The sequence below is a fragment of the Diadema antillarum genome, unplaced genomic scaffold (assembly GCF_040938485.1).
Source record: "Diadema antillarum isolate AM-2024a unplaced genomic scaffold, OU_Dant_1.0 scf00000073, whole genome shotgun sequence".
In the NCBI taxonomy this organism is placed as follows: domain Eukaryota; kingdom Metazoa; phylum Echinodermata; class Echinoidea; order Diadematoida; family Diadematidae; genus Diadema; species Diadema antillarum.
The window spans coordinates 2,556,803-2,571,614 of NW_027270962.1; the positions used below are offsets into that span (position 1 = coordinate 2,556,803).

At 37.8% G+C, this 14,812-nt stretch overlaps 1 protein-coding gene across 1 annotated transcript in view; it reads right to left on the reverse strand.

Moving 5' to 3' along the window:
* Positions 1-4,187: 4,187 nt before the first annotated feature.
* The window catches only part of LOC139717260 (protein LZIC-like), a 28,604-nt gene continuing 17,979 nt past the window's right edge, over positions 4,188-14,812 (reverse strand). Inside the window, exons 4-8 of the mRNA XM_071628756.1 lie at positions 14,337-14,435; positions 11,072-11,167; positions 9,449-9,530; positions 5,196-7,177; positions 4,188-5,125 (exon numbers count right to left, since the gene is read on the reverse strand). Of these exons, the coding sequence (XP_071484857.1) occupies positions 7,122-7,177; positions 9,449-9,530; positions 11,072-11,167; positions 14,337-14,435 (333 nt within the window). The 3' untranslated portion in view covers positions 4,188-5,125; positions 5,196-7,121. The remainder of the gene's footprint in view (positions 5,126-5,195; positions 7,178-9,448; positions 9,531-11,071; positions 11,168-14,336; positions 14,436-14,812) is intronic.

The window sequence follows — 14,812 nt, forward strand, 5'->3', positions numbered from 1 at the left end:
TATCAAGTCAGGATGTTCAGTATTAAGACTTATTTAATAGTAATGACACAACATATTGTTACAAATCGTAGCACAATAATAATCATCATAGTATCATGTAGTTAGAATGCTACAAACTTTCTCTTCGTCTTGACCATAGTCAACTCATACTATGACTGCTTAAATTCTCTCATTTTGAATGAAAATTTCCTTTCTCATTGATAACATAGCCTCTACTTTAAAGGCAGATGAGAATCTCATGTAGGGTAGGCCCCATGGAGCCGAAATCTTAACACATCCTATTACCATAACGGTCTGAAAACATTGAATTAGTCATAAATAGACAGGACCCACTGGACAAAGACCACGGGGGCCAAGTGTCGTACGAAACATTTCATTACGAAATCAGTCACTTCGTCGACGAAATGATTATTTTGTAACGAAATGACGTTTGAAATGGTCATATCGTCGATGAAATGAGTGCATTTCGTAACAAACATAAATATACATTTTTCATTAAACTGTATCTGCACAAATAGATTCATACATCATGTCTGAACATAATTGACCCCGCAACATGACAATACATGTACATCTTAACAATCGATAATTCGACAAATAATTTTGATCGAAACACCTCTCAGCCACATGGGGAATATCAATATGTGAATCTGGAAGACTTAACTTATAGGTCACGTTTTGATCCATAAACTGAATTAGAATGACTGTCGCATACATTGTTTAAACAATGGTAGGCCTACATGCTAATTTGACAAGAACTGAAACAGGTAGACAATCATTTCGTCTTGCATGCACGTACTGTGTCTGAACATCATTTTCTTCTAAACAGGGTCAGAAATTATCTTATCTAAATTTATATCAAGACCAATAAACGATGGTAAGAAGATACATTGCCTATCGCCTGGGAAAACAGACAACCTAACAGACAAACAGCCATAATCCCCTCCTGTAAGTTGTATTACTGATGGAAAAAAAAACAAAACTAAAAATAAATGTAGTTGATTCAATTACAATGTATGTTTCGTCAGACAGCAGAAATACTGATTCCCTGGATACAATGTTAACTGCAGGAACAAGTTATGCTGACGTGGTAAAGTTGAGGGCTAGGCATAAGAAACGTTCCTGTATACTCGTATACAAACAATAAAACACAAGAATGTATCAAAACAACAGACTCGAGGGTCTCGCACTCAACAGAGTATCGCAAGTTCACCTTACACGCATACTCGCATCCATTCCCGGAGAACATTGAAAACTTGGGGGCAGGGGCAGCTTTATTTTAGGGCTTTTGTGGGGGCATGGCGCCATTTGCATAATCAGTGTTAACAATGCCTGCAAAATACACTGTATTAAGAGAATCTGAATATGCAGTTTAAAAGAAAGAAAGAAAGAAAGAAAGAAAGAAAGAAAGAAAGAAAGAAAGAAAGAAAGAAAGAAAGAAAGACTTAAAAGTACAAACTTCCCCCTCCATTCGATCCCCACACAACCTCTGAATCTACCATGATAGCATTGAAAGTGCACTCAAATTTACTCAAGAGTATTTCCAGTGGTACAACTTTTTGTGTGTGTTTTGGTTTTTTGTTTTGTTTTGTTTTGTTTTGTTTTGTTTTGTTTTTTGTTTTTATAGGAGGTTTTGGGGCCCTTCTACTAAGTGTACATATTGTCACCCTTGTGATAGAATGCTGGGTTTGGTAACAAATTTGAACATGTGTTTTCAAGAAGAGGAAGAGGAAGAAAATGTGTTGCCCACTCCTGGATTTGTCATGAAGTATAGTCACTATGGCCCGAATTCACGAAGGTGGTACAATTTTGTCCATGGTTTAAACCATGAACAAAGACCATGGGGGGCCAAGTGTCGTATGAAATATTTCATTACGAAATCAGTCATTTCGTCGACGAAATGATTATTTTGTAACGAAATGACGTATGATATGGTCATTTCGTCAACGAAATGAGTGCATTTCGTAACGAAATAGGCCATGCAACACTTGACGCCCCATGGTCTTTGTCCATGGTTTAAACCATGGACAAGATTGTACCACCTTCGTGAATTCGGGCATATAAGTAGGCCCTACTAACTCAAAGCAATAGTTTTGCTTATCTCCTCTGGTTCTAGAAATAGAGGATTCGAGAAGATTTCTAAAGTTTAGGGCATTCCCTCCCCTACCCTTTCCCTCCTCTGGAAAATTGTGCTCCTCGGAGCCCCAAGATGGAGAATAGAGCCCACTGGCATAGATACATTTTCTATAACCCTGGCAATAATCCCTGCCAATTTTTGTAAAAAAAATTGACCAAGCATTTTCAACAAAAGGATGAAAATGTGAATACTAGCCTCAACTTGGTCCCCCCCCCCCTCCAGCTCATCCCCCGATCTGCCCCATGCAATCTCTTAACTATACTTTGGGGGATTATCCATCCCCCCCCCCCCCCCCCCCCCCCCCCGTGGTGTCCACCTGTTCAAATATATATCATATCACCCAAGCCATGACATCTTTCCAAGTTAGGTGGAAATTTGACCATATGTTCTCAAGAAGAAGACGACAAAAATGAATAATTAAGCGCCAATTCGGACCCCCAAATCGGATCCACCATGAACAATCTTGAAACTACGGTGATCGATGAACTAACTCAGAGTATTAACTTAGCTCAATCACTTCTGGTTCTAGAAAAAAAAAAAAAGATTTGTAAGGATTCCTTGATTTTTTTTGTTTTGTTTTGTTTGTTTGTTTGGGTTTTTTTTTGGGGGGGAGGGGGGTAGGCATCAATCACTTCTGGTTCTAGAAAAAAAAAAAGATTTGTAAGGATTCCTTGATTTTTTTGGTTTTGTTTTGTTTGTTTGTTTGTTTGTTTGTTTTTTTTTTTGGGGGGGGGAGGGGGGTAGGCAGTCTCCCAGGTTGAGCATGGTGTCCATTTGAACAAAACAAGATCCTATCCCCCTAGGGATACTACTTGAGGTGAGTTGAAAAGGGCACTGTATTTCAGTAATTAGCGTCTACAAGAGTATGAAGAGGAGAAAGAAAGTCATACATGTATACGAAATTACATCAAAAGCATGAAACACTGAAGGAAACCAGCACAAAAAAAGGATATACATTCAAGCCACAAATCCTGAAAATTTTTAGAGGTAAAGGCACAAATATGCATCTAGCTTATCAAAATGGAATTATTACAACTAAATGAAAGTCAAATATGAAGGACAAAAATTTGAAAAACAAGAAGCCCAGATGAAGAAAATACCTGATCTAACAGAGCATTGATACCAAAGTGTTCCTTTGTACATTAATAAGTCAGATGAGAAATTATGTTCTCTGCTACATTCACTCACATACCTACACACTCTTGTAGCTAGGACAAACTTCAATCTGTTTCACTTGGAGAACAAAAAAGAAAAAAACGTAATATTCCATTTTGATTTTTCCTATCAAATAAAACTGCAAATTAGCATAAGCACAACAATTTGACAGTATCTAGTGCTATTCACTCATTTTCTGTTTATTTGTAGCTTGAAGTACTACTTCAGATTCTATACATACCACTGTACATTCATTGCATCTTTTTAATACATACATGTACCCATTTCTATGTTCACATGTTTCATGGTAATTACTTTTACTATTTTTTGTCTCATAATTCCTAATACTTTCCCCTTCCTATTCATGATATCAGCAGTTATACATTGGTCTTTCACTATTTTTCTACTGCAAAAACTACCTTTGCTTGGCATGTCTTTTGATACACTGTATTTGAAAATTAATTATTCCTGCAGATTCAACCACTCCAGGAGTCAACTTTCCATTCAATTACAGACTACTCATATTTACATTCTCACAAAAGTCTCTGTACAAGATGTCTCAAGAACTCGAATGGAAAATCTCTCTAGTGACTGTTCATGAAGCAGATAGCTATCCCACAGAGCAAGGAATATAATTAACAAGACTATGTAGCATACAGTGTGTAAGTATAAAACAGACAAAAACAAAACAGATTACAATGACAACTCAAATAGACCAGGTATATCTTAGGTACATGTAGAAGTGGGGAAAGTAACAAACAGAAAAATGTATGTTCCTCATGTACTGTAAACAACGAAAATAAACCAGGTTTGATTTATACTTTTTCCCATTGTAAACTAATAAGTCTAACCTCTAAAAATGCCTTCACGTAAGTGTCACATGGTTAATGGGAGGGCTCAGTTTTGGTTAGATGGAGTTGCAGGTTTCCAACTTTGCTCATGTGTGTGTTTGTGAGAGAATGAGAAACCTCTCATGAAATATGAAAAAAATATGTGATTCTTAGAGGAATTCAAAGCTTATTTGATGTAAAGTGGTTTTGAAATGACTGAGATGTCCAAACAAAGCATTCCTATTCCGTCTCCCTCAACAAATGAAATTTGTAAGACTCCCACTGCTAATCTATAATTTAACGAACATATCGGAAGAAAGGAACCACAGGACACAAACCTGTCATCTACTGCCTTCCCAGCAGCGACACTACCACCAGGCTATCCCTGGTTGCCAGTAGTGACACGACAAACTTTGAACAATTACCCAAGCTCCAAAATTTTGACATTGTCCCAACAAATTTCATTTAAAGAGGGAGACAAATTGAACAAAAATTCACACCTCAACCTTCACCCCTCTGCTTAATATTCTCTTGTTTTCAAAGCAATCCTAATAAAATGGGACAGGCCATGACTTTTATCAAGAACACTTTTGTTATACCTTGTTTATGGATATATCAGTTATTTCAAAACCGATCTTCATCAAATACACTTTTAATTCCCCTTAGAATTGTATGCTCTTTAACATTTCGTAGAGTGGTTTCTGAAAATCTCGCAAAACGTTAAAAGCTCAATCCTCACCTTAACCAATACTATATCATTCCTGAAATTCATCAGACATTTGTAAAATGACAGAAACTGGATAGCATTTTATAGTTGGATTACCTTTACTTCATCAAAGCACTCATGAATGGAATACTGACCTACATTTAAAGAAGAAACATAAGGCAATTATATTTTATGAATTACAGTCAAACCTGCCTTAGCGGCCACCTGTCTATAGCGGCCACTGAAAAATCCCCCCGAGAGAAAAGCCCTGTTAAAGACCCTGTGTATAGCGGCCACCTGTCTTACGCGGCCGGCGGCCACAAATTTTGTTTCCCGCGGTAGATTTTAACCTGTCTATAGCGGCCACAGAGCTGGTAATTCAGCGTGTTTTTCCTGATTTGTGGCCGTGCCAGTCATTCATGGGCAACGTTAAGTGATCGCCACCGCTGTATTCATCACTCATTCAGTCATAATAATGCGCTAGTGTTAAGCTTTTGTCACGACTGTACAACATGCTACTGTGCAACAATTTCATAAACACGGGCATTGTTCAATACATGATGAAACACACATGTGCATACAATATTGTACGTACGCATGTACATGTACACTATGTACTTATAGATGTATACAACGATGATACATCAGGGCTGCCAACTCTCACTCATTGAGAGTGAGACTCACTCATTTTGGTCCTTTCTCACTCCAAAACTTTATTGCATTTGCATGCATTTCTATTGATCTCACTCATTTTGACGCCTAAATTATAGCATTGGCCTATGGGAGTCTCACTCTCAACTACTTGAGTAGTTTCCAATGTTGGCAGTCCTGTGATACATGTAAGTGTACATGTATAGGCAATTCACACATATAGTTGGATAACCTGTCTATAGCGGCCACCTGTCTATAACGGTCACTTTTTTCGTTTCCCTTGGGTGGCCGCTATAGACAGGTTTGACTGTATACTATTAATCAAGTAACCTTATAGTCTCTAGAAAAGCCATCATATAAGTGATACATGGTGCATCCATTTGACACTTGTTAAATATTAGAAACTTCATAACTTTTTGTTGTTATAACTATGTCACACCCAAAGTCTCACGACTGGATTTCAGACCGAGAGTTCACGCAAAACAATGAGCATGAAATGTTTTTCCCAGCTATAATAATTCATGATATACATGTAGATTCCTTTCATAATCAGATTTACACTCTATCTTGTAGTGTTCAGTTATCACCAATCAACAGCCCAATGTTTCACTTTTTGACCTGACCTGTACTTGACTTCAAACCTTTTTCTTTTGTTTTTATTTGGTTTAAAAACAAAAGCAACTTCTCTCTCAGATCAGTTATCTGATCATAAATGCCTATTTCTCTAGTTTTTAAAAAAAAAAAGTCTCTTTGCCCACAAAATATTCAACCCAAACCACATTTAAAAGAAATATGGGATGTACACTGGTAGATTTCATGTGCATCACATCACCTGATTATCATTTTGCTTTGTGTGACTAAATTCTCAAATACAAATTAGATTGAAATGAAAATGGACACAGTATTGTGTGCTTTAAGTTACTCTATTTTACTCTTAATGCTGGTGTAGCATTCAGCATAATTTAAATAGCTGAAATAAGGACCAGCCGTCCTTATTCGCCATAAAGTTTTTGTCATAATCAGAATCAGAAGTTATGTTATACCATTATATACTCATGTCATGATTATATTATCCTACATTCTTTTTCTTTGAGTATAGGAGGTTGAGGAACACCAACACTTTTCTCCCTTGCTTTTTCTTTTTAGGGTGTGAGTGTTGCCATGTAAGAGAAAATATGTAATGATGCATCTTTTTGGTAACAATCAAACCACCTCCCATGGTGTAAATGCCAGATTTCTTCATTCTCCTTGCATCTAAATCCAACATACTCTTCTTACTACTTCTCAATTGCAGCGAGTTTCACTGTATCCTTTGGAGAGATTTCTATACACTTTCCCCAAAAGACAAGAGAGAGAGCAAAAAAAAAGAACAACCCACAATCCAGTAACTCCAATCCACCTCAGATCCACTGTGTAACAAAGGGACTGTACACTGTCATTCACACGGTGCAATTAGAATTTGACGCGCATCATTGCTACCATGAACCCCACGTCGATCTCCAACTTTCATTGCAGTATGATCCAGTGACAGTCACCCTCGAAGTTTCAGAGTTTATGTGCAATATAGCGACTGATAACAACATGTCACATGCAACACCACTCAACTGCCAATGACATTAATTGTTGCAGGTACAGCGCAATTTCATTTAGCTGCTTCTTGAACCTGTGATCCAGCAACCTTTAGTACTTTGTCACCGCCTGCAAATAAGAAAAAAAAACAACAACAACAAACAAGCATAGTTTGGGGGTTATTCATAGTTCATCAATGCATAAACCTCAAGTCTATACGCTTGGAAACAAATCTCACAGTTATACCACGTAGGACTGTTAATGCAAAACGTTTTGCCTAGTTACAAAGAAATCACCGAGCAGTTGGAGTCATACTGAATATGCCAGACACCTTACTACCAAGCACTGACAGGAGGCTTCTTGGCTTCTTTCTTTCAAGTCTCGCGCAAATTTTGACACCAAATTGTCAATGTCCACGCAAACCGTTATGAAGTAATGCCAATTCTTTTTTATAAAAGTATGTCACCCCAAAACATGCACAATTAGGTAATTTTGCGTACATTTCCTGTGAAAAACAGTGCTCTGTTCTGAAACTCATAAAAACCTCACTATTTTTTACCATTCATCACTCATTAATTATGGTAGATAAATGGTTCATGACAATTCCCATTGAAAACAAAAACAAGGAAAAACATAAGAAATTCTAACAACAATAAACTACATAAGAATTTAAATAACATTAGATAGTTTATATGATATACATTTGTTGAATATGTTAAAACGGATATATATACATACCAAAAAATAGAAGTAGCTGTCAATGCTTTTGATTAGTGTTTAACAGGATGAAATAAGATGTTGTGCTTAATTTGCATACACTGTAATTAATTCATTAAAATTAGAAACTGATAATTTCAAAATTTTTTAGACACAATCGAGTAAATTACGGTGTGGGTGTCACACATGTCAAATTTTGTCGCGATCACACCACTGATGGCTGAGATCTCGGGGGGGGGGGGGGGGGGGGGGGGAATCATGTTTGCGAAAGGCAGTGCCCATACTGAAGAATGAATTGCCTCCTCAACGAATAGGAATTCAGCATTCCTAGACCTTCAAATAAACACTGAAAACAGATTCGTTCAATTCTCGCTATCGCCAATGACGTAAAAAGTATCCGGATGTTGATTTAAGCGTCATTTACGGTGCATTATGGGATAGTCCGGTAGCAAAGTCACTTCCGTTCGTACGCGCGTGATACGTGACTAATGGTATTTACACACACAACTGACTGTATTCTACGTGTACTTCCGGTTTTCTCGACTTGAATTACAGCTTTAATATGATTTGAAATTTCTCCATTCTTAAGAAATTGCTGTTAATACGACTATTGGTTGTTGCTGCGAAGCTGCCATGTGTTGTTCGCACGATAATAAATGAAAAAAATCTGCAGAAATAGGACCCTTACTGGCATGCGAGACGTGACGTGGCCGCGTGGGTGAAGTTTGCGGGTGACTCCACAGTGCAGTACGTGTACGCGCGACTTACTAGTAGTGGTAGTAGCACTAGGCAGTACAGTAGGCCTACGTACATTGTACGTACTTACTTGGAAGAAGTTGCTTCGGAGACAGGATAAGTTCGAGAACACTGTTCGTTCCCGATTGTATTCGCGACATTTCGACAGAGAACAAATAAAAAAAAAGATGGGCATTCCATGACGATATACTGTATATCCAGGTGGGTGAATATTTTCCAGCATATTTTCAGCGTATGCAGAGATGACTGATCTGTGATGCGTGCACATCGATCGCATGATCAAGCAGTAACAGTACGCCGTACCGGTATGTGTTAGCTTATGCGCCTGCGTGCAGTGGTGCATGCTAATGCGATGCAAGGCCGGCCGCCGGCGGTGGGGACTACAGTGTACGAGTATGACAGGCCTGGCCACTCGCTGGCTCGGGCGGTATACGTACACAGCGGCCTACTGTACTAGTATCCGTGGTCGGCGCTGCGCTATAGGTAAGGTACACGTACGCGCACGCTAGCGTTGTGCAAATTATGACCCGCGCCGGAAGTGCCCTTGCTACCAAGTGCACTAAATCTTGAAGGAAAAGCCACATCCGGGTACTTTTTACGTCATTGGCGATAGCGAGAATTAGATAGAGCTCTTACAGTGGTGTAAAATACATCTGTAAAGTTTCTCAGCCTTATGAATTTGTTCATTGCTATCCTATTGTAAACACACTGTAAGTTTTTGTGCATATGCAACTTTAGGGAATTTGCGACGCATCCATGATTCGCGTAAGTAAAATTCATGTGAAAATTTTGTTTTGTTTTTCTACACAATGCACTAAAGCACTGAATGTCAGTGGCAATTCACAAAAGTTTCATGTCAAAATGTTTCTGGTTTTACAGTTTAATCATAATCTTGTCATCCCCTCACCCCCTTACAGCTGTACTCACCTATATCTCCCGTCACTTTCTCAAATTCACTGAGAGCCTGGTTGGAGTTACTGGCCAGGGCTGCCGCTTCTGATGGTGAGAGCTACAAATGAAATGAGCAAGGGGAGAGACACTGAGAGGATAGAGTTTCATATGTTTTATGAATTACAAAATAAAAAGTATGGTAGTACATGGCTTTGGTGTCAACTATCCACATCAAATACAGAAACTTTCTGTACAAATACTGCCAGATTTACTCAACTTCTGTTGCTTGAAATAAGCAGCATTACTTCAACTAACTTTATAAGGGATCGTATAGTTTTGGTTGAGACCTAATTTCAGCTTTCTAACATTTTTGGGTGAGACAATGAGAAACCTCATATGTGACCGTGCACCTCAAAACGAACATAAAGTTGCACACACTGATTTTGCGTGAGGACTGAAAATAAGTGAAGTGGGTCAACCTAGCAGAACTTGACTTTTTCATATTTTCTGAAAGAGAGGGTCTTCTTTTACATTATGCTAAAATTTGGTATCATAAAACGGGCAGGAAAGTGTGTTTTTTAGCAGTTTATCTTGAACATTTTTGGTAGAATAGTGTGATTAGATGTGTCTTTAGAATCCCTTTTTCATTTCTGAAAAACCTTGTCCACACTCTTCACTTTCAACTCTAATAACTTTTGAAAGGATAGTGCTACTGCTTTGAAAGTTGGCATTAATTATGGACAGAATGTGTTAATGAGGCATGCTTAATATCAGTTTAATCTGATAATCCCTTTATTGTTGTTACTCTGGTGGTTTACTTCCTCTTTTTTGTCCCATTCATTGCACAGCCAGCATGGTTTGGTAAAGATTAAGCTCTTGAATAGACACAGTACTTCAGAGCCTCTTTTCTCAGTTCACACTTTTCCTGAGTTTTGGCTTTCTTTCCAATATTTAGATAGGTTAGGAGTGTCCATTTGATTTGAGTTATACATCATTTTAAAGCTTAAAGTCTGCTCTTTCAGAATATGGTCTTAACTAAAAATTCATGTCTGGCGACTTTTTGTTTTTTTTTTTGAGGTGCAGGGTCACATATGAAATATGAAAGAGCATGTAATTCCATGATGAATTCAACGTTTATTTGATGAAAATTGGTTTTTAAATGGCTGAGATATCCAAAACAGAGCAATTCTAATGAGTGTGGGACCCACACTTTATTATGATCGCTTTGGTATTTTGATACTTTGTTTTTGGATATTTCAGTCACTCCAAACCCGATTTTCATCAAATAAACTTTGAATTCCTCTGAAAATGGTACCCTCTGTACTATTTCATAAGTGTTTTCTTGGTATCTCGCAAAGAGTTAAATGTCCAATTCTCATCTCCACCAATACTGTACCATCCCTTTAACTGAATTTAACTGAATGTTAAAGATCACCTCAAGACAAAGTGACTTTAATACTATGTTCCCTAATTTCTTGAGGGCTGTGAGAATTTCAACCATCTGTTGATTGTAAAGTGACTCGGAGAGTTTCCCTACAGAAATTTCCTGTACAAATACGATTAGATTTACTCAGCTTCTGTTGCTTAAAATAAGCAGCGTTCTTCTTTCAACCAACTTAAAGCAAATGTCAAAGAATATTTCAGGACAGAGTTACTTACCGTGTCCCCTAATTTTTTTAGGGCAGTGAGAATTTCAACCATCTGCTGCTTGTAAAGTGACTCCGAGAGTTTCCCCACTTTGTGATCTCTCTGAATCTGAACATAACCAGGAGTAAAATAGGAGGAGAGAGAGAGTGAGTGAAGTACATGTAAGTATGCAACATAATACGTTCATGATGGTTATATCTTTGGTCAGTTCTTAAAGTGAACAAATATTTGTTTGAAGATTACAATGTATTATTAAACTAGAAATGTCGCTATGGCGACTGGTATGCCTCCGCCATAATGCATGATTCTCCTAATAGGTCTATAGCACATGTGGACAATGTGTGATAACATTTTCACAAAATTGGCAAAATATTAAAATGACATGTTTGTCACAAATGTATTGAATGTTTACCTTCCTTGACCTATGTTTAATTGGATGAATAGGAGAGCATGTATTTGGGGATTTAAGAACTTTAACTTGACTTTGACCATTTCATAAGTTTATGCACTGAGTAATTTTCAAGGTATGGAGAAAAAGCGCAATTTCTGTATTGAACAGTAAATTGTTATCATTTTCATCTGGCCTTTGATTCATAAGAGAAGCACTGTCAGGCAGAACATGCATAAATTCAGCATGTACTAAGTTTCAAGATAACTTGAGCCACTTCCGAGATATGGAGAAAAAAGTAAGTTCAGCACTTTCACTTGATCTTTGACCTTTTGACCTTTGACCTTCTTGGCAAAAAAAAAAAAAATCCCAGAGAATCTCTATTGGGTTAGACATGATACATCAAGTTTAAAAAAAAAATATCCTGCTGGCATTGCATAAATATAAGGAAAATAGTAAGATTTTGAAGTATTGCCCTTGACCTTTGACCCCTGACCTTTGACCCCATGAACCCTAAGTTCCCTAGATAACCACTGTCAGTCAGTAGATGCATATACACTATGTTCCATGAATATACCTTGAACAATTTCCAAGATACAGAGAAAAAAGTGACATTTTAACATTTTACTTGACCTTTTGACCCCTGACCTTTTGACCTCATGACCCCAAACTTTCACCAGAGAATCTTAATTGGGTAGTACATGTATACACTAAGTTTCAAGAAAATATCTTCAGGCATTGCATAGATATGGGGGAAATAGTAAAATTTTAAGCATTTGACCTTGACCTTTTGACCTTTGACCTTGAGCATGTGCACCCAAAAGTTGATAGGCACAACTTCACCCCCTAATACACATACATGCCAAGTTTCATTAGGATACCTCATAAGGTTTTGGTAGTTACCCTGTCCACAAAATTCATTACGGTTGGACGGAAGGACGGACGGACGGAAGGACGGACGGACGGACGGACAACCCGAAAACATAATGCCTCCGGCACCACTTCGTGGCGGAGGCATAAAAACAAGGCAAAAGGTATGCCTCCTGCAATGCAATATCATCTTGAGTCTTCATCATTCCAGAATATAATCATGGCTTATGCAGCAACTCCGACCCTGAAAAAAAAAAGAACAAAAGAACAAAACACACACCTGTGTGTGGTTATGCAGCAATTTCGACCCTGGAAAAAAAAAAACACACCAAAAAACAGGAACAAAACACACACACACACACACACACACACACACACACACACACACACACACAAACCAAACAGGACAAAGAGGACAAGGTTTCAGTAGAGATTCCATGGTCTAACTTCAACTACCACTATCCAGATGACAGTACAAAACCATCAGCTATCTCTTAGCAACTTTTTTTTTTCACCATGCAACATCCAGGTCTACGAAAAAAAAAAAAAAATCAAAGGACGGTAGGATCTTCCAGCTTCCTAAATTGTATTCTTAATGGCCTGAATTTACAAAAGTCCACATAGTTTGAATTAAGTCCATGGACTATTACAATCATGAAATACACATATCTTTCAGCTGTGTATATCAGCATACATTCAATATTGGATGTCTGTTGGCATACATGATCTGTGACATACATTTACAAAGACTAAAAATTTGCATGATCATCGACTAAATTTGCGGTACCTTCTGTGAATTTGGGCCAATGAGCTGTCATGTGCTGAACAAATAAGCCCATTCACACCAACACCCATACAAATTGTAAAATGTACGACCTTGCAGCACAACAGACTATGAGAAAATGGATCACAATCTTAATACAGAAAGAGGACTTTTTCATCCAGTCTCCTATAGACAGAGTATGAACTATCAGTCAATGCATTAAACAATATCTCCTATTCTTGAACAATAAGCCAGTTTGTACTTAGCTCATGGGCACGTTGGTACAAATGACCTTTCTTTTTTCTCAATTGGTTAGGCACTTTAATCGTTTTCAAAGAGATATTATTCGTACCGGGAAGCTTAAATACCAAACATAACAATTCATGGAATTTGTGTTCAAATAATAAAAATGAACTTGCATAGACCAGGTGACCAGAATGGTCTGTCAATCAGCCATCGGGGGAAGCATTCATTTCATTGTTTTGCTTTGAATGCATTAAAAAATTGTTTTATTCATATTGTCAAATACCAGGTTTGCTGTCAGGTGGATGTACTGGCAAGCAACATTTACAAGGATGACATGAATAATCATTAATTATGACAGATGCTTATCTCAATGAATTTAAAAACCAACGAGCCTCTAGGTACAAATGACCTTTTTCTGCTCATGCGCAAATTGGAACTACGAACTGACTTTAAATATTCAGGTGTAACATCCCAGGAGAGAGGGTTATGCAAGAAGGTAGTTGAATCAGGATTAGATTTAATTGGCACCTGTTCTGGATTTGGTACGTTCTTGCAGGAGTGGAGCTAAACAAGCATCTACATAATATCATTTTTCAACTCTTATTCATGAGTGATGACACACTGTACCTCAGCACGAAACAACAATTTGGTGATTCTTATATGCAGAGGCAAGGGTATCAATCTCTGTATACCAAAAACACATACTGGTGATCACTAAAAACAAACGCACACACATATTTTGAAGGCAAAAATCATATTCTGCGTAGAAAATTGGAAAACTGCATGTATATAAACACAGCACATTACATCAATTTCCAGAAAAAAAAACCACTTTCATTTAAAGAAAAAAAAAAAATTTCTTCCTTGTTATTAAAGAAGAACAAAACATTGTACATTGTAAAAAGATACCAAACACTAGCTCTACAGAGGGTAGAAGAAGTAGAAAAAGAAGAAGAAGCAAGAGACGAAGAAGAAGGAGGGGGAAAGAGAGGCTCCCAATTGCCACTTACTTCTGCTAGCCTCTGCCTCAGCTGACCGGGTTGTTTCTTCGCAAAGAGCTTGATGACTTCTGGCGTTTTAAAGGCTTCACTGATAGCTGCTTGAATTGCCTGGAATGTGGATACATGTATGAACGGAATAAGGTAAGGGGAATCTTTGCCTTTGTGACATTCCACCCGTGGCAAACTGTTTCAAACATTTTGAGATTTATGGACAGCTGCAGGCCTTTTGGGTAACACCCTTCTGCTGAGGACCCACCAGGGCACCACAACCACATGCACAACCAAAAAAATGAATACACAGGAAAAAAAAAAAAAATCCCCTCCCCAGCTTATGATTCCTGCCAATTTTTAGTGAAAATCAAGTCATACAAATCTCCAAAAGAAGCTAAAAATGTCAAATTTTTTTGAGTATTAGCTAATGTGGGTATTTGGGCATTGCCCCAGGAGGTCATTATGTGGAACCAAGGAGGTTTAAGAGATGGAGT